Source organism: Ictidomys tridecemlineatus, chromosome 5 (assembly GCF_052094955.1).
Source record: "Ictidomys tridecemlineatus isolate mIctTri1 chromosome 5, mIctTri1.hap1, whole genome shotgun sequence".
Classification (NCBI taxonomy): Eukaryota; Metazoa; Chordata; class Mammalia; order Rodentia; family Sciuridae; genus Ictidomys; species Ictidomys tridecemlineatus.
The window spans coordinates 197,299,449-197,321,134 of NC_135481.1; the positions used below are offsets into that span (position 1 = coordinate 197,299,449).

Here is a 21,686-nt window from a genome sequence, read left to right on the forward strand (position 1 = left end):
TCCTGCACCAGGAGTGTTGTCCCCACAGCAGGTGGCTCTGGGTCTGTTTCAAAGCCCGCCCTGCAGAGACACCTCCATGAGGGAACAGACTGTGACAAGGCACAGATCACGAACGAATGCTGCTTTAGACATTGGCTTACAATTTTTTTTAAGATTTAAAAAATCCAGATGTGCATTTCCTTTGTGACCACCGGAGCTGAGGCCCCACTGGGTCGGTTTATCAGCCACTGTGGGGTCTTGTCTGTGGGGCTTGCCTGGCCTCACTGGTCACCTCCAGCCTGGGGCCTGTGGAGGTAACGAGGTAGTCACTGAGGTCGCCGTGAAGCCTCCTGTTTCAGAGCTTGGGAGGTTGAGCTGTTGGCCCAGTACTGCCCTCTCCTGTTCTCACATCCTGAACCTCAGCACCCAAGGGAGCAGCCAGCATCTGGGTCCAGTCCCTCCATGTTGTAGCTAATTTCCTGACAGATGTCACCCCATGTCAGAGAAAACAGAATACCCAGCAGACAAGTCATGTGAGTGCCTGCCCCTGGGCCCAGCTTCTCTCCCGGACCTTGGGCAAGTTCACATGATGCCCTTAGGCGCAGTCTGCACAGGAGCCCCTGGGCACTCTCCAGTGCGCTCTCGGCTGTCAGACCTTCCATGAACTTCCCGGGGTTGGGGAGAGGGATCACCCCTGGCTGGCAGGTGGCTCCCCTTTAGCCAGGTGGTGACACCTGATCGGGGGCTGCTGTTTACATGGGGTACTGCAGATTTCCCAGGAAGAGAAGCTGTCAAAGAGCCTGGCGGTCATTGTGATCTGGGGGGACTGAGCTTTTGTGTGTGGGTGAATGTTTTTCCTGATCTGGTTCGGACGCTGCCACGGTAGCAGCAGAGCCTTCCCTGTGGCTCTTGGGAGGAGCCTGTGTTTAAATATTCGTGGGACAGGATCCTGTTCAGTGCTGTGTGACCCGGCAGGGCCCATCTGGTGCCCACCTTGGTTCCCACAAGTGCACTAATAAAAAGAAATGGCCCTGGGTGAGCGTGTTCTACATGTACTGAGTTATCTCGTGACCACCTGATGCATTGAAAAAACGGGCCCAGGGAGGTGAGTCACTTTCCTAAGGCCACAGAGCACAGACAACACTGGGGTTTGATAGTTTTGTTTATTATTTTGGTTTTCTTTGGTACTAGGGTTTGAACTCAGGGGCACTTTACTACTGAGCCACATCCCTAGACTTTTTTTTTTCTTTTAATTTCAAGAGAAGGTCTTGCTAAGTTGCTTAGAGCCTTGCTAAATTGCTGAAACTGGCCCTGAACTTGTGATCCTCCTGCCTCAGCCTCCCGAGTCACTGGGATTACAGGCGTGCACCACCATGCCTGGCTCTGGGGTTTGATGTTAATCTCAGAAGTCTACACCAAAACTAGAGCCAAGAATGTTTGTTCTGATTCTGGAAAGCTCTGGGATGTGAGCCTTTTCTACATCTTGAACAGGACTCTCCAGCTGCAAGTTGCTGGCCAGATTCCGCACCCTGTCCCTGAACATGTGGCCTTTAGGTGCTGCTAAGGCACTGGCACAGATGAGGAAGGCCTTGTGAGGTGCCCACCTCCCTCTGTTCAGCACCTGCCTCCCACCTGCTCTCTGCCTGGAAGGGTGGCATGGGACCCTGGACTCAGTCCCAGAGGGTCCAGGTGCCCTCTACAGTGCAGTAGCCACTGGTTACTTGAAGAAATTAGAATCAAGTTCCAGCTCCCCAGGAATACCAGCCCGTCCATGGCTCTGTGGCCACTTGCCATGAGTGGCCACCCTGTGGACAGGGAGGAGACAGTCCTATTGGGCAGTGCTGAGAGTGAGGGGTGGCCCCACGGCCGTGTTGGTGAGAATCCAGGAGAGACTTTGCTATCTGGACTGGCCAGGCCTTCAGAGTTTTCCATATCAACACACTGTAATTGCAGCAAAGACCATAAAATTCACACAGAAAACATTCACCCTCTGGCCCTCTAGAGAAGGTTTTCTGAGCCCTGGGGGAGAAGATGGGCTTGGGATAGGTGAGCGGCAAGGGTGGAGCTAGGGCCATCAGGGCCAGCGGGGCTTCAGGCAGAGGCCCTGGCAGCTCTCAGTGGGACAAGTGGATGTTCTGACATTTTTTGGATATGGAGCTTGTAGGACTTGACCATGAATTGGGAGTAAGACGTGGAGCAAGGAGGAGAGAGAGGCCCAGTGGGTGCCCAGTCCTGGTGCCTGGTGGCCTGGGTGGCATAAGCCTGGTAAAGGGGGGCTCTGTCTTGCTCATGCCATGGCTGCAACTCCTACAGCACCTGGACCCTGCAAATGTTCAGTAACACAAGCTGGATTGGCACTGGACAGGTGAGAGAAGGTGGCCAACAAGGGAGAGCCTGTTGGGAATCGAGAGCTGGTGTGGGTGTGCCTTCTCATGCCTGTTTGACCTCCAGCTGGGGATGTCGGGTGGCTATGAGTCCAGAGCTCAGAGGAGCCGTCAGGGGTCACCAGGGATGGGAGGGGTTATGACGCCAGAGGTCCAGTTATGGGGTGGACTCCTGAGAGGGCAGATGGGGAGGAAGACCCAGGCTGGACTCCAGGCAGCTGCTAGAGGGGGCAGAGCCCACGAGGGCCAGGCAACGACTGGCAGGGCAGCTAGGGCTCCCAGAGGGGCCAGGCCTCACTAGCGGGAGGAAGAGGGAGCAGGTGGTGGGGACAGAGATGCGGTCTGGGGACCTGATACATTTAATTTTCAAAGGAGCAGAAAGTGTAGCTGAAGGTGAGGGTGCAGGAGGTCAGGAGTGTTCGGGCTGGTCTTCAACTGGTAGATCCTTGTGGTCTAAAGAAATGGCGAAATTGGTACCAGAGCCCAGGGGGACAGTCTCTCAGTGGTGCGTAGGCCAGATCCAGGCTTTCTGGTGAAAGACGACTCAGAGCACTGACGCAGATGCAGGAGGACCTCATTGGCTGACCCAGGAGCGAGGCCCCAAGCCCACGTGCTCCCTCCCCCAGTAGGCCCTTCACCTGGCCACGCCCCACACAGACTTGTTGAAATGCTGATTCCAGGGCCCCTGAGAGGCCAAGCGGGCCTGCCCAGCACTCCATTCTGCAGGACCCGGCTGGGGCCAGGAGAGCCTCCCAGCTGTGGCTCTCACCCAGGCCTCCCTCCACCGCAATGCATGTGCCTTAAAAATCTGAGTGGCGCTTACCTAGGGTTGTAGTGCCAGCCTTGGGCACACTGTCCCCAGGCATGCTGTGTGGCAGTGTCTGTAGTCATCAGGGTTGTCTCACCTGGGGACGGCTGCGGGCACCTGGTGGTGTGAGGCCAGGGTTGCTGCTGAGCCTTAAGGTGCAGGACAGCCCTCATGACGAGGAGTGGCCGCCGAGGCCGAACATGCCTTCCTAAAACAGGGAGGCCTTTCCGCCTGCCTAAGGGTGCTCTCATCTGGCAGCATGGCCCATGGCTGCTCACACTGGGTGGCCTCATGCCAGCCTCTGTGCCTTGTGGACAGGGATGGTTGCTTTTGCAGAGATTCGTGCAGATGAGAAAATGGAGGCCCAGAGATCAGCACACTTATCTGGAAAGGGCTCAAGCACACAGGGAGGAGGAGGAGTGCTGGAGACTGGCCTGGGTGAGGCCCGGAGAGCCATTCCTAGGTCTCCTGACTGGAATCCTGCTGGGTGCCAGTGTGACCGTTCACCCAGACTCGATCCGAGCAAGGAGGCATGCCGAGTCCAGCTGTCAGGGCAGGCCACAGGTGCCAGGCTGCTCCGCAGGCCTCTACCCACACAGCACCCCACAGAGGGAGAGGGCTCCAGGATGTGTGGCTGCAGGAACTCCAGGGGAGGGGACCAGTCCCCTGCAGGACGGGAACTCCTGCCCTCCTGTGCCTGGCAGTCCTGGTCCTGTGCTTGGTATTGAGGGCATCGGCTCTGAGCGTGTGTCCTTAGAGTTCGCGTCTGCGGCCCTGTGCTGGTTTAGGTGAGGCAGGATACCCAGCAAACCCCAGGACTGGTGTCAGAAAATGGGCACATCTCTGCTCACCTGCGGCTTAACAAGGAAACCCCACGACTGTTTTGACCTAGGACTCATAAGATGTCTGTATTGTCAGAGAAAAATTATTAAGTGAAACAACTCATCAGAATCGTGAACTTCAAAAGTTGCAGGTGACAGTTCACTGGACACAATGACAGTCTTGAGGTCCAGGGGTCTTTAAAAAGAGGCTTTGAGGACAGTTTGTAATTACAAGAAAATAAACTCAGCATTTTCGCTCAGACACCCCTGTAGGGCCAGAGTGCAAGCCTGCCACGGTGGCCAAGGTCACCTTCATGGCAGCTGGGTGCCCTTGCATCTGTTCTGAGATGTTCCCTGGGAGTTGGGGGCAGCTGTCAGAGGCGGCGAAGGCCCAGAAGAGGGGGCGGCTGAGGGTCTGGCTTGTGGCTTTGTATCTACAGCCTCACTGGGTGCTTAAAGGGCAGGGACAGGCCTGCCCTGTCCAGCCTGACTGACTTCAGCACCGCGGACAGCGCAGGCTGGGCACAAGTCCCAGCAAGGTTCAGAGACGGTGAGTCCCGCCAGTGACAGACACCACAGACACACTGACAGAGACAGGAGGACCTCCCCAGGAGCCCACGTGCTCCGTCCCCCAGTCGGCCCTTCACCTGGGGACGGCCCCACCAGGATGCTCCCTGGGAGACGGGGGCGAGGGTGGTGCCATCCTCCCTGGGACGTCCCTTAGGACCTGAAGAGGTTCATCATGTGACTTCCATGGGGCTTGGCACCTCGGGGCTCACTGAGGCAGGGAGTGAGGATGCCTGTCCCCAAGGGGCCACCTGTCTTCCTGGACAGCAGGTCGTGTGTGGAGTGGGGATCTGAGAGGAGCGCCCACTGAAGGCCTGGTTACCCTGCAGAGCGTAGGTGAAGCTCGGGCACAGCCGAGGAGAAGGGAGAGAGCTGGGGGCAGGAAAGGACAGAGGACGCTCGTCTGGGGGCGGGGCCAGCCAAGTTGGACCCTAAAGGTTGAGAGTCCCTCATGTCACGGTCTTCCTCCTGCAAGGGGTGGGAGCCGGTGGGCCCTGGCTTGATCCAGAGGCAGGATTTGTGAAAAGGAAGCTGGGCAAGGGGCTTGGGCGTTGGTGGTTTGCTGTTGAAATAGCGGACAGTGCTGGGCTTTTTGGTGTGCATCTGTTAGCCGGGTGGCTCAGGAGGCTGAGGCAAGAGGATGGAAAGTTTGAGGCCAGCCTCTGCGACTCAGTGAGGCCCTCAAACAACTTGGTGAGACAAAGTCCTTTCAAAAAACAGAAAGGACTGGAAATGAGACTCGGTTGCTGAGTGCCCCTGGAGTCAATCTCTACCAAAACCAACAAACAAAAATGGTGGACAGTGGAATGTGGGCTGGGCAAGGAGAGGAACGAGAAGGTAGAGGGTAGCAGCCTGGGGTGCTCTAGGAGGCAGGGGACCTCAACGTGCAACTGCAGAGAGGACAAGGCTGAGGGCCAGCTGCCCTTTCTCAAAACCCAATCTCACTGCCAGCATCCCCCGCCTGGACTGGCCTGCCAGGGCCAGGGTTGCTGGAAACTGGACATGAAGCCAGAGCTGGTAGCCTGAGCGTCTCGAGGTGCCAGGCACACACCTGTCACTTCCTGCTGAAACCTCACAGTGATCTCTGAGGGGCTGTTGTCACGAGTACAGGGACACGAGCAAGTGGAGGCACAGGTTTAGTGACTCGGGATACACACAGTAAGTGCAGAGGCACCTGGGCCTGGGCTTGTCAGACCCCCGGCCTGTCACAGTGGCCACTGTGAGGGAAAGGGGCAGGGTCACCCACACTCAGGATGGCCTCCCTCCCTCCACTTGATGGCTGACCTGGGGACCCCTCTGCGTTCTGCTCCCTGTTGCGACCCCTCCCACCAGTCCCCCTGCGTGGCTCGCTCACCACGTGGTCCCGGGAGCAAGTTGTGAGTGCTCTGTTTTGCCTTTGAAGCAACCAAGGTGCCATCGGCCTGCAGCGGGGAGGACGCAGACCCCAGTAGCCTCCTGCCCACCACCGACGAGCTCTCTCAAGCCTCATCTGGGTCTGACTCCCTGGAAAGTCCGCCCAGACCCCTGGAGAGGTCCGTGGGCCAGCTCCCCAGCCCCCCACTGCTGCCCACTCCACCACCCAAGGCAAACTCCAAAACCACGAAAAACGCCACAGGTGGGTCTGCATCCTGTCCTCAGCCATCTTCCTCCCCTCCATCCGTCTGTCCGTCCGTCCATCCTTCCCCGTACCCCTCCTGCCATCCCTCCCCAACTTCCACCAGTCCTGCTGGGCCCCACTCTGGGCAGGTTCTGGCCCTTTGCCTCTGGGGCCAGGGCTGAAGCCAGGGCACACTTCTGCAGGCCCGTGGGGGCAGCCTCTCTGTGGCGTCAGAGGGGCTCCTTGCAGACATGGAGAGGCAGCAGCCTATTTCTGCCTCTCTCTGAGCGCCTCTCCCTCTCCCGCTCCTGGTCTCCGTTTTGCTGACTCTCTTTGCCAGGAGCTCTGTGCAACAGGGCAGAGCCAGGCACAAGGGTGGTGGTCAGAGGGGCGTGGGGCTGGGCAGAGGCCCCACGTGCCCCGTCTCCTCTCCGTCTTGGGCACCCTTGTCCCATCGCTGCCAGGAACCTGGAGCTGCTGGTCTCAGGGGGGAGCAGGCCGTCTCCGAGAGGTGGTTGCTCTCAAGAGCTCATCCTCAAGCAGCAGGCCAGGCCCGGCCCCGTGAGACCATCCACCAGGAGGAACTCTTACCCCGGCCTCGCTGAACCCACAGGCCACCCTCTGCAGGGGGCGTAGGTCTCTGATTTGCAGTTTAGAAAACCAAGCTCAGGAAGCTCCAGGAACTTGTCCCAAGCCACGGCCCTTGGGGACTCAAACTCAGTTCTCAGCTCAATGCTGGTGGCCATGGCACAGAGCTGCCTGCACAGGTGACCGAGTCCCCTCCTCCATGATGTGTTGACCTGGGCCATCAGCTGCTGGGCCAGGAACTGGGGCTTGAGCTCAGCAGGTGGCCACGGCGCACACTCCCTGGGTGCCCGCTGTGGGAGTGCCCCTACCTGGACCCTTTTCCCTCTTACTCTGACCAGAGGAGTAAGCATTTAAGACCAACTGAGTCTTCAATCCAGAACCCCAAACCAGGGTGGGTGTGTGGCATGGGGGACCCTGGAGCTGGGACCAGGCATGGCGGCGATTAGGTGGCTGTGTGACCCAGCACACTGTTACTCACCCCCAAGGGTCAGTCTGTGTGAGGATGTGTCACTGGGTGGGGAAGGGCTGAGTGGGGACCGGTCACCCTCCTGCTGGGTGGTCCCTCCCAGCTCCCACCTTGCACCCTGGTGCTCAGCTCAAGCTGCCCGTCTTGGGGACCTACCCCAGCTCTGTAGTGCCACGCCTCCTCCCACAGCACGTGCCATGTTGGCTTGAGTAGTGAGCTGGGTGGTGTCCCCTCGGACTCGGGCCCCCCCGGGAACCTCATGGCCTTATCAACAGTGTCACTGGGTGGAAGTCCCTATAGAGACAGGGAAGGACATGTGGAGAGGACACCTGAAGATGGAAGTGGAGGCAGGAGCAATGGCAGCCCCGGGAGCTGGGAGAGGGGCCTGGGGTCTCTCCCACGTGTCCTCAGGGGCCCACCCTGCCCACACCTGGATTTGGGACCTCTGGCCTGAGGGCTGTGGAAGGCCTTCCTTTGTGGTCCTTTGTTACCACATTTCGGGGACCCAAGAAAGCCTCTCTGCAGGCCCAGCTGCCTCCTCAGCCCCAGCACCCCGGCCCTGTGTTCACGGTCAGAGCTGAACGCAGCCACGGTGCTGGCATACAGCAGGTGCCCAGCGAGTGCAGGTGACTGTGGAATGGGCAGGTGTAGGGCGAGTGAGCTGCTGTGTGCATCTCTGGAAAGGTGGGGAACTCGGGACTCTGGGTGACATGGACCCTGAATTAGAGTAGGGCGCTCTGCTGCCACGTTGGTGGAGCCCCTTCCCACCGCGGGAGCCTGGCGCAGGTTGGGATGGCTTGGAGTGTGCTGGCCTTGGTTTGTTCCTGTGAGGGCTCCATCCTTCCAGATCCCCAGATGTGGCAGCTGGGGGTGGTCTGCTCTGTCGTGCTTGGGAGCCCTCAGGAGACACCTGCGGTCACTTCCATGTCCCTGGGGCCCATCTTCTGTCTGCCTGCCTGTACCTCTGACTCCCACCTCCCCCAGGTAGAGGAACTCAAGGACATCAGGAGGATGTCCTGGTGGTCCCCAGTTCCTGGGGGACTGAACTGGGAGCGTGGTTAGGAGCGCTGGACATCTGCCTAGATTCCTTTGGGTGGACCCACGCCCTGGTGGCTCCGCCTCAATCTCGGGTGCTCTCCTTTCCTTCGGGAACCCTTGCCTCAGTGTGTGAAGGCTGCGTGGCCTCCGAGGGCAGAGGCCCCCGACACGCGCAGCTCCCTGGCACCTGCCACACACTCGCCTGGGACAGGGCTGCAGGTGTCCTCGTCCACTCCAGCTGCTGACAGAGTAACTGGGCGGTCACAGTTGGAAGTCCAAGAGCAAGGCACGGCAGCGGATCTGGTGTCTGCCGGGGTCCTGTTTTCTGGTTTGGGGCCAGATCTTGGTCTTTTCTGGAAAGTCTCAGGCCCCGTGACTCGCGGGCCCCATAGACATGGGCAGGTGTGCCTCTGCTTGCTGCCCTCCTGCCTCTCCCTCTTGCCCCTGTCCACAGGGCCCTGCCTCCTGTGTCTCACCTGTGGGGGTTCTGGACAGGTGAGTCCCCTCCTCACCAGGAGCTCTCCCTGCTCAGCCCTCAGGGTGACAGTTCCCTCCATGGCAAGGTCCCTCCACCTCTGACGGTTGTTACTGGAGTTGTGTGTCTCCAGGCGGCATGCCCTTGAGCTGCTCTGAACCTCGGTTTCCTCCTCTGAGAAATGGGAGCCAGAGAGGCCCACTGGACACCATGCCTCCAGGGTGGGCGAGTGACCCGCGGAGCAGTGGGGGGAGAGCTGGCCTGTCACACTTGTGGCCCACTGTGGTCCAGAGACCCTGGGCAGGCTCAGCTAGGCCGCGCTGCCTGTTTCCCTGTCTGTACAACATGTCTAATAAAACTCTTCTCATAGGACTGGGTGAGGCCAGAGGCAAGGCTGGCTAGACAGGGCCCGGGTGGCACTGGGGACTGCCTGCAGGTGCTCAGGCGGGGCACTGTGATGGGCAGGGGTGATCTGCAGGAGTGCTGAGGTGCATGGGGAACGGCCGCTGGAGGCCCTGTCCAGTGTGGTCACATCCTGCGTGGCTGTCACCTCCCTGTTCCTCTGCCACGTGGCTCCTTCTTTCCCTGGACTCTTTCTGCTGGCCACCTCTCTGGGCGGTGTGCTGGAGCCTGGCTCTGCCTCACCAAGAAAGTGAAAGAGCCGAGATCCTCCAAGACACTTCAGAGCACCGTCTGCCTTTGGATGTGCTCTGGCCACGCTCTTCATGTTCCAGGGGTGCCGGGGGCCGCTAGTTGCTGTGTGTTCGGGAATGGGCGTGACTTAGGTCCCTGTTTCTTCCTGTTGGGGTTAAAAAGAGTTGGCTGATTGCACCTGCTGCTGGGATGTTGGAGGGCCCAGGGTGTAGAGCCCCGAGGGGGAGCAGAGACAGGGCAGCTGGTGTCGTCTGTGCTAAGGAGCTGGGGGCCCACGATACAGACAGGCAGGCTGAGCCACGGCTGCTCCCACCCCACTCCCACGCGCTGGTGAGTGAAGAGACCGCAGGCCGACTCCTAGGAAGAAACCCAGGGCTTTGCAGCTCCGGCACCTCCCTCGGGGCTGGCCTCACAGTGGGCAGTGTGTGCCGAAGGGAGGCCGAGCTTCGTTAGATGTGACCAGTTCGCCTACTGAGGAGCTTCAAACTCACTGGTTTTTGCACAAATTCTAAGAGCCAGGCCTGGGGACATGAAGTGAAGGTGGTGGACACATCCCACAGGGTCATCCTCCCTGAGTGGGAGGAGGGGGTTGGGGCAGCCTCCGGTCCTGAGGGTGATGTCAGGGCTCCAGACGGTGAGAGTCACACAGGGTCTCACCAAAAAGGGGGCACAGGAGCAGAGGAAGGGGACGCATCCCGGGCAGAGGGAGCAGCCTGGAGAGCGGCTGCGGTGATGGGTGGGGGGGGGGCAGGGAAGAGGTGAAGCCAGGGGGCTCAGTGGGCAGCGCAAGGGGCCTTGGACCTGGGTGTGAGCGTGCATCGCATCCTGAGGAAGATGGCAGGGGCATATGGAGTCACCTTCCAGAGAGTCCCTCAGCTGAGGCAGGGGAGGGTGAGGCAGAGGGTGGCTCTGGTGGCACCGGGCTGGAGGATGGCTGCAGAGCTGGGGAGGGCTTCCGGGTCCACATGAAGCGAGAGTGGCTGCAGGATGCTGGGTCCTGGCAGGGAAGGGAGGAGGCTCGTGAGGAGGACGTGAACGGAGACCAGGCAGGAAGGAGATTGGCCTCAGCACCCCCCACCCCCAGCTCGGCCCCAGCAGCACCCCCCAGCTCGGCCCCAGCACCCACCCACAGCTCGACTCCAGCACCCCCCAGCTCGGCCCCAGCAGGGCGGGCCCCGTGGATGGAGGGAAACCGACAGGGATGTGCCTGGGTCTGGCTGGGCTGGGGGAGGCGTGGGTCCTCTGCCCCTGGTCCCAGCATGCAGTGTGATGATCCGGTTGGTTCCTCCACGTCCAGGCCAAGCTGTGCTCTTTCAAGGCCCCGGTATGAAGAGTGCAGATCCGCCCCTCCGAGGACAGCTTTCCACGCCCACGGGGTCCCCTCATCTCACCACGGTCCACCGGCCGCTGCCCCCCAGCCGCGTCATGGAAGAGCTGCACAGGGCGCTGGCCACGAAGCACCGCCAGGACAGGTGAGGCCCGGAGTCTGCCCAGGCCGCCCGTGCTACCAGAACTCCCACCAGGCTGGCCTTGTGGACCTGCCGCCCAGGGGTCACCAGGGCCCAGGGCTGAGTTTCATGCACTTCTGTGGCCATCTTGGCATCCTGGACAATCTCTGAACAAGAGTCAGGCCCTGGACTCTGCAGACCACAGAGTTGGCCTGGTTCCCAGGGGAGGCCGTGGGGGCTGGGGCTGTGCGTGAGGGGACCTGGCCGTGAGGCTCCTCTGTGAGCCCTCAGGATGTAGCGGTCACGGGAGGAGCAGCTGACAGCAGGTTGCTCTTTGTGCAGAACTTGAGGCCTGGAGCATCCTGTCGGGAGGTCGGAAGCCCTGTGCCCACAGCCACCTCTCGCTCTCCATCCATGTGGCCTGCGGGTGGAAGGAGAAGGGGTTGCTGGAGGCGGGTGGGCCACAGGACACGTGCTTTGGTGGAGCATCAGAGGAGCAGATGCCCTTCTTGGCCCCTGTGAGGTCCCTGATCGCAGCCCTGCCTGCTGCACCCTGCGTTGGCAGGCCTTGTCCCCGCCTGCTCTGTGCTCTCCAGGAGAGCCTCCTGCCCAGGGGAATGGTCCTTCCATCACTCCCTGCCCAGGTGCCTGGGACAGAAGCTGCACATTCTCGGGGCCACCCTAGTGATAATCACCCCAAGTCGATTTTGCCGGGTTTCCAGGTGAGGGCTGGCACACAACTCATGGGACTTTCTGATCTAGTTTTCAAGGACGGGAAGGCAAAGGGTCTCCCAAGAAGCGGGTGGATGTCCGTCTGTCGAGAACGTCCAGCATGGAGCGGGGCAAGGAGCGGGAGGAGGCGTGGAGCGCCGACGGGGTCTTGGAGAACAAGCGGACTGCAGCCAAGGAGTCGGAGGAGAACAAGGAGAACCTGCTGCTGAACTCTGAGCTCCAGGACGACTTGCTTTTGTACCAGGATGAAGAGGTGCTGAACGACTCCGTCATCTCTGGTGAGGAGGGCGATGGGAAGCGTGGGCCCAGGCAGCCAGCCACCAGGGCTGAGGCACATGGCCACGTCCGCGCTGGCACTCTCCCCTAGCGTGCCTGAGTGTGCAGAGACGGAGGGCAGGCTCCTGGGGGCGCCTCTCCTGGGGCGTGGCTTGAGGCCTGCAGACAGGCTCGGGAGGACCTGGGGACACCTGGGGACACCCGGGGAGCCTGTCGTTCGTGGAGGGTTGAGTGTTGTTCTCAGGTATGTGTTCTTTGGTGTATGAAAGTGCATTAAAGTGAGCGGCAGGTGGCTTTGAGGATGCCACCCTGCCAAGGCGTGCCCAAGGTTTAGACGTGGCAGCAGAAGCTCTAATTAGAGAAGGGCCAAAGCAGAGTGAGACGTGGATGGAGGGACAGTGCTTGAACTGCTCTGCCCCAGAGGGGACAGCCATGCAGAAGTGGCGTGGGTGGTCAGAAGTGGGGTCCTCCCTGTCCGTGAGAGGAGGCCAGGCCCTCTTCCTCAGGTGTCCAGGGGGAATGTGTGGTGGCTGAAGGTGATGCTGGTCCTGGCTGGAGCTAAAGGGACGTGGGTGGCAAGTGCCAAGGCCAGGTGGACTTGGGAGCCCAGGGCTGCACAGTGTCCCTCCTGCCACCTTGCCCCACTCCCAGCCTCTCCACCTGGTCTAAGCAATGCTGAGGTGGGGCGCAGGATACCAAGGGGGTACTGGGGTCCCATGGGGGGCAACTCAGAGTTGAATTGGTGTCTTTGTGGCAGAAACTCAGCCAGCCCATGGCCAAAGGGCAGTGGACGGCTCTCCAGAGGTGGTGCCTCCAGAAATGTCTGACCCTGGAGCCTTTCCCTTAAACGCCCATCGGCCTCCTGCAGGACACAGTTACGTGGGTCACACCTGAGACCAGCAGGTGTAACCAGGCGTCATGGGCTACAACAGGAGCCTCAACCTTGGCTCTAGTGGCATTTGGGGGTGGGAGGCTCCGCTGTGGAGGCTGTACTGGGCATCAGGATGTTTAGCAGCCTCCCTACCCATCAGAAGCGACCCTGAGGGTCAGGGGACCACCAGCCTAGACTGGGCCCTGCACTTGGTGTGTGACCTTGTGTGAGTGTCTCACGCACTCTGTAACGTGGTTCCTGGACACTGTCAATGACAGTGGCCACCCTGTCTTATTGGGTGTGTCTCACGTTTTAGGCAGAGTCGGGTTGTTACAGGAAACACTGTGTCCTCACAGCAACCCCACAAGGTAGGTGGCACTTTTCAGATGGGGAAACTGAGGCGCAGAGAGGCCATGTGACTAGGCGAAGGCCTCGTGGCCAGTTGGTGCCAGGCTGGGCTCTGGCCCCAGCAGTTCACCTCCCTGCAGGCTTTCTCTGAGGCTTGGTGGGTCAGCCCGTCACCCTTGGGCTGGCACAGAGAAAGGTGTCCAGCCTCCAGCACTGTCCTCACTCGCCCAGGCCAGGAGACCCCCTCCAGGAAAGGGCTCCCGGGCTTCCTGTCATGGGGCATTGCCAGGCTGCTGGACGTGAGGTCCGGACTCCTGGGCAGCAGGCGTGCTGTGATCAAAGTCAGGCACCGAGCCTCTCATTGACTGGAATCTCGGCGCTGCCCTCGGGACAGTGAGGTTGAAACAGGGTGAGAAGCGAGTTCCCGACGCTGTGTGATCTGCAGTTCCTGAGCCCCTGGAGGCAGGTGCAGGCAGTCTGTCCCATTCCCAGGAGGGTCCCTGCGCCCCAGGGTTACAGACCACTGACCTGTGGGGGAGGAAGTTTCAGCACTGGTTAACAGGAAGGGTCACTGTTGTTTGGGGGAATTTCCCCACAGAGGGGAAGCCCGTGTGGGGCCCTGCTGTGCCCCTGGGGACCAGGATCAGCTTTGGTGTCTCTGCAGCATCTCGAGTCCCAACCCCACTGGCCCTGCCTCAGGCCACAGGTGGCGAGGAAGCAGAAAGTGCTGGCCGTAGACCACTCGGTTCTCAGGACCACCGCAGTGTGTCCGCCGCCTGCCCATCCGCTGGCCGCACGTCGGCACACGTGATGGAGCCGGGCATCATCTTGTCCCTGTGAGCATCCTGAGGGAGCTTAGGTTCTCGACCTTTTGTGACCCTGGCTGCTCCGTCAGTGGGCCTGGCTGGGCATCTGCTTTAGACTTTGACTTTTGGAGATGCCGAGCCCCAGTGGGAGGCAGGCTGGCCTTGAGAAAGGCTGGGGGAGGACAGGTCTGCTGTCCGGGGTCACCGGGTGGTGTCTGCTTCAGTGCAAGTCTGATGATGGGTTCCAGGCGGGTGTCCGTGGGTCTCGTCAGCACAGGAGGGCTTCACAGACTGGCCTCACACGTCACGCCGGAGGCAGGCCACACTGCGCGCGCTCACCAGCACATGCTTGCACACTTGGGCACATCCACACGCACAGGCACTGTCACACTGTGTGTGTGGTCAGCCCTGGGGACAGCAGAACCTTGGGCGCATCAGGCCACTGAAGGCGAATTTCACAAGGAACCATTTCTGTGTCGTTGCTACCCCAGGGCTCAAGTTAACGACCCTTAAGAAAACACGCCTTTGCATTTTCTCCTGTGCTAAGGCCAGGAACGGGGACCACAGCAGAGCGGTCCCTGCGCCTGGCCCAGGGGAAGCACACGTGGGGGAGGGGGCCAGGGCAGAGGGTCTTCTGCAGGAGGTAGGGCCGCAGGGGAGGGCTTCAGCCCGGCTTTCTCAGCTCCCAGCCTGCCACAGCCTACCGGTTCAGGACAGGACGCCCCGGGGCCAGGACAGGCGGGTGCCTGAGCTGGGCTCCTGTGAGATGGACAGGGTGCCTTGGGGATGACAGAATGTGCTTCTCATGGCCCTGGAGGCTGGAATCTAAGGTCCACACGTCCACACGTGTGTGTATAGAGAACATGTAAACACACACACGTGTTACAGTTTCTTCGTCCACTCACCTGCTGAAGGGCACCTGGGCTGGTTTTATAGCTCAGCTACTATACATGGAGCTGTGATAAACATTGATGGGGTCGTGACGCTGATTTTAAGTCCGTTGGCTGTAAACTGAGGGGTAGGATAGCAGGGTCAAATGGTGGTTCTATGCCGAGTTTTTTGAGGAGTCTCCACACTGATTTCCATATGGCTACACCAATTTGCAGTCCCACCAGCAGTGCACAAGTGTACCTTTTCCCCACATCCTCGCCCATATGTCATTAGAATTTTAACAGGAATTGCATTTATCACTCGTATTTTTGATAATTTCCATTCTGACTAGGGTGATAGAGAATCTCGGTGTACTTTTAATTTGTATTTCTCTAATTGCTAGAGATGTTGAACATTTTTTCATATATTTGTTGACGATCATATTTCTTCTGTGAAGTGTCTGTTCAGTTCCTTTGACCACTTATTGATTAGGTCATTTTTTTTTAACGTTAATTACTTGGGTTCTTTATATAATCTGGAGATCAATGCTCTGAGGTACAGGTGGCAAGATTTTCTCCCATTCTATAGGCTCTCTGTTTATGTTACGGGGGATTATCTGCATTGCTGTGAAAAAGCTTTGAAGTTTGATTCCATCCCATTTATTGATTCCTGATTTTACTTCTTATGCTGTAGGAGTCTTGTTGAGGAAGTCGGCTCCTAAGAGACATGATGGAGAGTTGGGTTGACACTTTCTTCAAGTAGGTGCAGGGCCTCTGGTCTAATCCTAGGTCCTCGATCCAGTCTGAGTTGAATTTTGTGCAGGGTGAGAAATAGGGGTTTAATTTCATTTTGCTACATATGAATATCTGTTGTATAGGAATGCAATTGATTTATGGGCTTTAATTTTATATCCTGCTACTTTGCTGAATTCATTTGTGAGTTTTAGAAGTTTTCTGGTAGAATTTTTTGGGGTCTTCTAAATATAGAATCATGTCATTGGCAAATAGGGATAGTCTGACTTTTTCTTTACCTGTTTGTATCCCTTTAATTTCTTTCTTTCTTTCTTTTTTCTTTTTTTTTTTTTTGACTAATTGCTCTGGCTAGAGTTTCCAGGGACTGTGTTGAATAGAAGCGATGAAAGAGGGTATCCTTGTTTGTTCCAGTTTTTAGAGGGAATGCTGTCAATTTTTCTCTGTTCAGAATGATGTTGGCCTTGGGTTTAGCATATGTAGCTTTTACAATGTTGAGGTATGTTCCTATTATTCCTAATTTTTCTAGTGTTTTGAACATGAGTGGATGCTGTATTTTGTCAAATGCTTTTTCTGCATCTGTTGAGATGATCATATGATTCTTGTCTTTTAAGTCTATTGATGTGATAAATCGCATTCATTGATTATTCTCTATGGTGAACCAACCTTGCATCCCTGGAATGAACCCAAACCTGATCATGGGGCACTATCTTTTTAATATGTATTTGTATATAATTTACCAGTATTTTATTAATAATTTTTGCTTCTATGTTTACCAGTAATATTGGTCTGAAGTTTCCTTTCTTTGATGTGTCTTTGTCTGGTTTGGGTTTCAGGGTAATATTGGAAGGGTTTCCTCCTTTTCTATTTCATAGAATAATTTGAGGAAGATTAGATTCCACCTGTCTTGACATGTCCCTTACTAGCTCTGTGACCTTGGGCAAGTTGCTCATCCTCTCTGTGCCTCAGGTGTAGGAATGGGGTGAAAGCAGAGGTGTTAGGAGGGTTGGCAGTGACCCAGCTGGTCATGGTCCTGCCTGCCGTGCTTGTGGGTGAGCTCTCGTTTCTAGGGTGACAACTGTCCTGGTCACCTAATTAGGAGAGCGAGCACGGGGAGCCTGTACCTTACCTCAGCCCCAGCTGCTGAGTGTCGTCTGGCTGCTGCTTCTGTGGACGTCCCTAGCTGATGTGGACGACGCCTCATTCTCTTTGCAAATTTGTCAACTTAATAAGAATGTCCATGTCCTGCAGCCAGACAGGCCCATCTGTGCTCCACCGCGTGCAATCGGCACACTGGAGATTGGCATGGTTGTGCCTGGTGAGCAAGGATCAGGGACGAGGAGATTCACCCTTGGTGCCCCCCATGGCAGGACAGGCTGGTGAAGTCCTCGTGTTGTTCAGGGAAGAAAAGCAGGAGAAGGCTGCTAGATGGCACCTGCCCCAAGCCACCTGCCCCAGGCCAGGTCCAGTGACTCTCAGGCTCCTGCCTCCCAGCTCTGTACCCAACACTCTGGGCAGGACATGGCAAGTCCAGGTCCTGACCGTCCATCCTTGCAGGTGACAGCTGCGTCCTCCTTATCCAGTTGCCACAGGGATCCGAGACACAAGACTAGCCAAGGGCCTGACTTGTGAAGCACAGGGTGCTTACAGTAACTGGTCCTCAGGGTCATCTGCCGTGGCCTCCCGGGAAACAAGGAATCCCCGTCGAGCTACCACAGCCTGCTCACCAGGCACCCTTGGAACAGCAGTGTCGGGCTCCTTTCATCTGTGTCCCCACAGGCAGCTGAGAACCCAGGCCCTGTCCTGGACACGGGCGGTGGGGTGGGGGACCCGGCTCCAAGGAGAGGCAGTGTGGGACTGCAAGGGACTGTCACTTAAGATGTCCACAAGCCCAGCTTTCCCCATCTGGTGACGCTGCTGCCCCCAGATCTGCCTGTGTCACCATCTACGAGCCCCAGGGTGGGGGTCTCTCCCTGGTCCGTGGTCCTGCGTGGTGGGCAGAGGTGAGTCGGATGCCTGGTGAGTAGAGGTACCTGCAGCCCAGGGTCACTGTGGCCTGGTCCTGTGCAGTGCTGTCCCTGGTGCTGGCGAGTCCCCTCGGCTGGCCTCTGAGGTGTGATGCCCCAGATACGTGCTGCGAGGGGAGTGTCGACCGGAGGACCTGGGGGAGCCAGCACTCAGAGCCCAGGTCCGCACGGGGCACTCAGGGGGCACTGGTGTGTTGGGTGCCACACCCACGCAGGCCGGAGATGAGGCCAGCTGGGAGGGTGGGGACATACCAGCCCCACGGCACCTGGCTGGCACCGTCTCCTGAGCTGCTATCACTGGAACAGCATGCAACTCTGCAGCAGCAGCTCCCCGGACACATCAGGGGTCCTGGCTCTCCTGTGGAATGGCCGTGACACCTGGCTGAGGTGAACAGGGGGACCTGACGGTCACTGGTCATGGGGCTGCCCTGTGCCCTGAGGGGCATCTGCCTTCCGCTGGGGAGCGGCCGCGTGGAGGTGTTCAGGGCCTTACGGTTTGTGAGGGGAAACGGGAACATTCTGCACGGTGGTCTGTGGGGGCCATTTAGACCAGCCGCCACCGGGGCCTAGCGATTGTCCTTTGGTTCATCACATCAAGGCTGCTGGAGGCTTGAGGCATCCCAGGGCCACGCACACGGGTCCATCATTTTGTTTCAACTTAAAGCGTAAAAGCCAAAGGTGAACTACCTGAAGGACCTGCCTGTTGGCCCCTCTTTTGACGCGGGCCAGCCTCATCCTAGGTCTTCTGAGCCGAGTACAGGCCTGGTGTGACCACCCACCATGTGTCTCTGTGATGTCTGGCCCTCATCCCGCAAGACGGGCGAGGACACAGACACTAGGAAGCCGTGGGTGCTCCTCCTCCCGTCACGGTGGACCACCCCGTCTCCCTCAACCTGAGAACGTCGCAGTGACGTATAAGGATCCCATTTAACTGGTGCTTTTCCCCCCTGTGAGGGCAGGGTGGGTGAGAGGGGAGGCGGAGGGGGTTAAAGGTGAATGAGCGTGTCAGGAGCCGGCAGGCAGAGATGCAGCAGGAGCCCGGCCCCCGGGCAGGTGCAGGAGGGACCCAGCTGACGGTCCCCCATGGTGCAGTGCGTTCCCCAGCATCTCCCCTATCCCAGGGCTGCCTGGGAGGTAAAGAACGCAAGTCCTCCCACTGGTCATCATCGGTCATGGCAAGAAGTGTCCCCCTCAGCAAACTGGGTCTGATTTGGGGATAAACACAAGGAAGTGATAAATACTCAGAATCCTGAGCGTGGTGCTTCCTGAAGGGACCCCCCAGCTGAGCCCAGGAAACTGCCCCTGCAGGAGTGCCCACCGTGCGTCTGCCACACCTGCTAGAAGCTTCCACCTGTGCTGTGTTGCCAGGAGAGGGCAGTCCTGCCAGCACCTGTCCATGCCTGTCCTGGGGCCGTCCACCATGGCCCACAAGTCCAGAGGCCCTCCTGGTCCTAGATGGAGCCCTCTGTGCCTTCTGCTGGTGAGACTCAGGGGCCGGCTCTGCCCAGAGGCTGGGGCTCTGTTGAGGCTCTCGGCCAGGTGTGCAGCCAGATGCCCTTCAGAGACCACCCTTTAGGAGAGGTCGTGAGCTTTAGATTGTGTGTCCCAATCGTTAAGAAAAAAAGCCCCAGCATTTGCACAGGGTTTGCTCTGAGCTGCAGGTGGGAGGGCAGAGGGCAAGGGGCTGCCTACGCGGCAGGTGCGCCCCCACAGAGGGAGGGAGGCAGTACTTCCTGCCTGGCCGACCTCCTGGACCTTGGCTCAGTGGCCTGCCCTCAGCACACATGAGCAGGAGTAGAAAGACTCAATGTGGGGGTCTCCGTGCTTTCTAAAAATTTCTTAAAGCTTTTAAACTTTGCTGCTTATTCAACAAGTACTGAATGTCTCGGCTCCAGACCTCAAAGGTCCAAGGAAAGTCTAAAGTCAGTCTTCACCCTTAGGAGTTGATGACGACCTGCAGAAGCCGTCGTTCAGCAGGAGGGCAGGGGGCAGGGGCTGTCTGAAGGTAAACCCTAAGAAACGGGACCCCAGAGATGTGGTGACCCCGGCATTTGACAACACGGGAGCCGCGTGGGGGGAGGTGGCGCTTGGATTTAAGGAGGGCGGCCCCCCTGCAGCTCCAGGTCCTCCCCAGTGGACGTGCGGAGAGCGGAAGGTGTCAAGTGTCTTCAGGTCCCTTTTTAGGTGTGGAGAGGCACATGGAAAGCCCCTGCAGTGATCCCCTCTGTAAGGTGAAAAGCCACCTGTCATCATCACGGTAAATTCGCAGGACCCTAGGCGGCCACTGCCCATCCCAGGCAGGTCGGGCTCTGGCTTGAAGCCATTCAAAACCAGACCATGCCCCGTGGACCCCAGAGGTGCTGACGCGCTCAGTGGGCTGCAGGATGCTCAGAGAACCTGGACTTGGGGACTCCCTGTGGCAGCTTGGAGCAGGGACCTGCAGGCTCTGGGTGTCCCAGCTGAGCGCCCAGCAGCAGAACTGGCACAGGGTCAGAGCAGTGGCAGCATCTGCCTCTCACTCCAGAGCCTCGGCTTCCGGTCAGGGGCCTCCCTCCAACCCACCCTGGAAGGGCATCACCGATGCCAGGTACTGAGCTAGGCTCTGGGAACACGGCCTGCAGGCGGCCCACACCTTGGGACTGAGGACTGAGCAGCAGACAGAGAAGAACCCTGCCGTTTCTACACCTTAAAGCAACAGTTCTCAGCCCAGCTGCACACTTTGAAAAGCACCTGTGTGTGTCCCACCCTGGAGAGGTTGCGTCTATAGCTCAAGGCCTGGCCTAGTGCTTTACAGCCTCCCCAGGCACGAAGGTCAGTGCCAAGTGTCCAGTTGGCTGCTTGGTCCTTCCAACTTTTCTTCAGATGCTACTTTGGAGAGGCTGTAAGGGTGTTCTGTAGGTGTGGGTACCATCAGCCATCAGTTTACCTGCTTGAAAATGTGGGTGGGCCTCCTCCAATCAGCTGAAGGTCTTGGGACAGAGCTGAGGATTCCCAGAGGAGTAATTCTGCCTTAGGCCTGCAGCATCAGACTCTGCTGAGCTGGAGAGCTGTGGGGCTGCGGGTCCCACCACTGTCTGGGTTGAGTCTTTCACATGCACATTGTGTGGAGGTGTGTGTGTGTGTGTGTGTGCGTGAGCCTGGGGGTGTGCGAGTCCTGCTGCTCTGCTGCTTTGCAGAGCATGGACTAACAGCAGGTGACCCTGAGCTATGGCCACAGGCGAGAATCAAAGTCTCACTCATTTGTTTTTTGACAAATGATAATTATGTAAATTCCATATTTTCAGGCTACAGTGTGGAGCTTCACAAGTGCTTGTGGTGGGATGAACAAGTCATTCTGATTAACAAATCCGTCACCTCAAGAAATAAGTTTTTGAGGTGAAGACATTCAAAATCTAAGTAAATTTGAAATGCTCAGCACAGTGTGGTTTGTTGTTGTGTGTGCAGTAGACCATGAGGCTGTTCCTCCCAAATGAAAGCGCTACACCTCATCAGGGGCTCTCCTCCCTCTCCACCTCTCCTCCTCCCTCCCCCCACCCCCTCCCTCCCCCCCTCCTCCTCCCTCCCCCTCCCCCTCCCTCTCTTCCCCCTTCTTCCAGGGAGTTAAACTTTTCCAGGTTCCCTAGAACCTAGAGACATCCCACACAGCCCGAGGCTCGTCTGTCTGTGCCTGGCTTATTTCACTTGGCCTGATGTCCTCAGACCCATCCCTGCAGTCACAGATGACAGTTCCTTCCTTTCCAAGGCTGGGTGGCTTGCCATTGTGTGTTCACACCCCATCCTCTCCGTCCATCCCATGGTGGACGTGGTAGTGCTGAGGATGGCGCTGAGAGGGGCACAGGAGAGCAGCAGCTCAGGCACAGGGTCTCTGTTCCTTTGGTCATTCCCGGGGGACGGGATTGCTGGGTCGCAGGATGGTGCTCCTGTGGGTCTTCTGAGAACCCCGCTGTTTCCCACGATGGGTTTGCTGCCTCTCGCTGCCGTCGGAGGCACACAAGGACCCCTCCTCACCCCGGAGCTCGTCTTTTGGGAAGCAGCCATCCCAACAGGTGTGAGGGGACACTTCCTGCGGCTTCTCCTGCGTCTCCCCGTGTCACCTTACAAGTCCCCTGGTTTGCGCATCTTGTTGGGGTTTGTGTTTGTCTGTCTGTCCCCCTTTTCTATCGGGCCCTTATTTCTTGGCGT

General features: G+C 58.2%; 1 protein-coding gene across 5 annotated transcripts in view; it reads left to right on the plus strand.

Annotated features, from left to right (window-relative positions):
- Phactr3 (phosphatase and actin regulator 3) overlaps window positions 1-21,686 on the plus strand; it is a 186,365-nt gene that overhangs the window by 127,835 nt on the left and 36,844 nt on the right. For 4 of the 5 annotated variants that reach the window (XM_078052084.1, XM_005325389.5, XM_078052086.1 and 1 more), the window contains exons 5-7: window positions 5,962-6,174; window positions 10,675-10,849; window positions 11,588-11,835. In XM_078052084.1, coding sequence (XP_077908210.1) covers window positions 5,962-6,174; window positions 10,675-10,849; window positions 11,588-11,835 — 636 coding nt within the window. The remainder of the gene's footprint in view (window positions 1-5,961; window positions 6,175-10,674; window positions 10,850-11,587; window positions 11,836-21,686) is intronic. The other variant, XM_021726375.3, reaches the window with a different exon arrangement.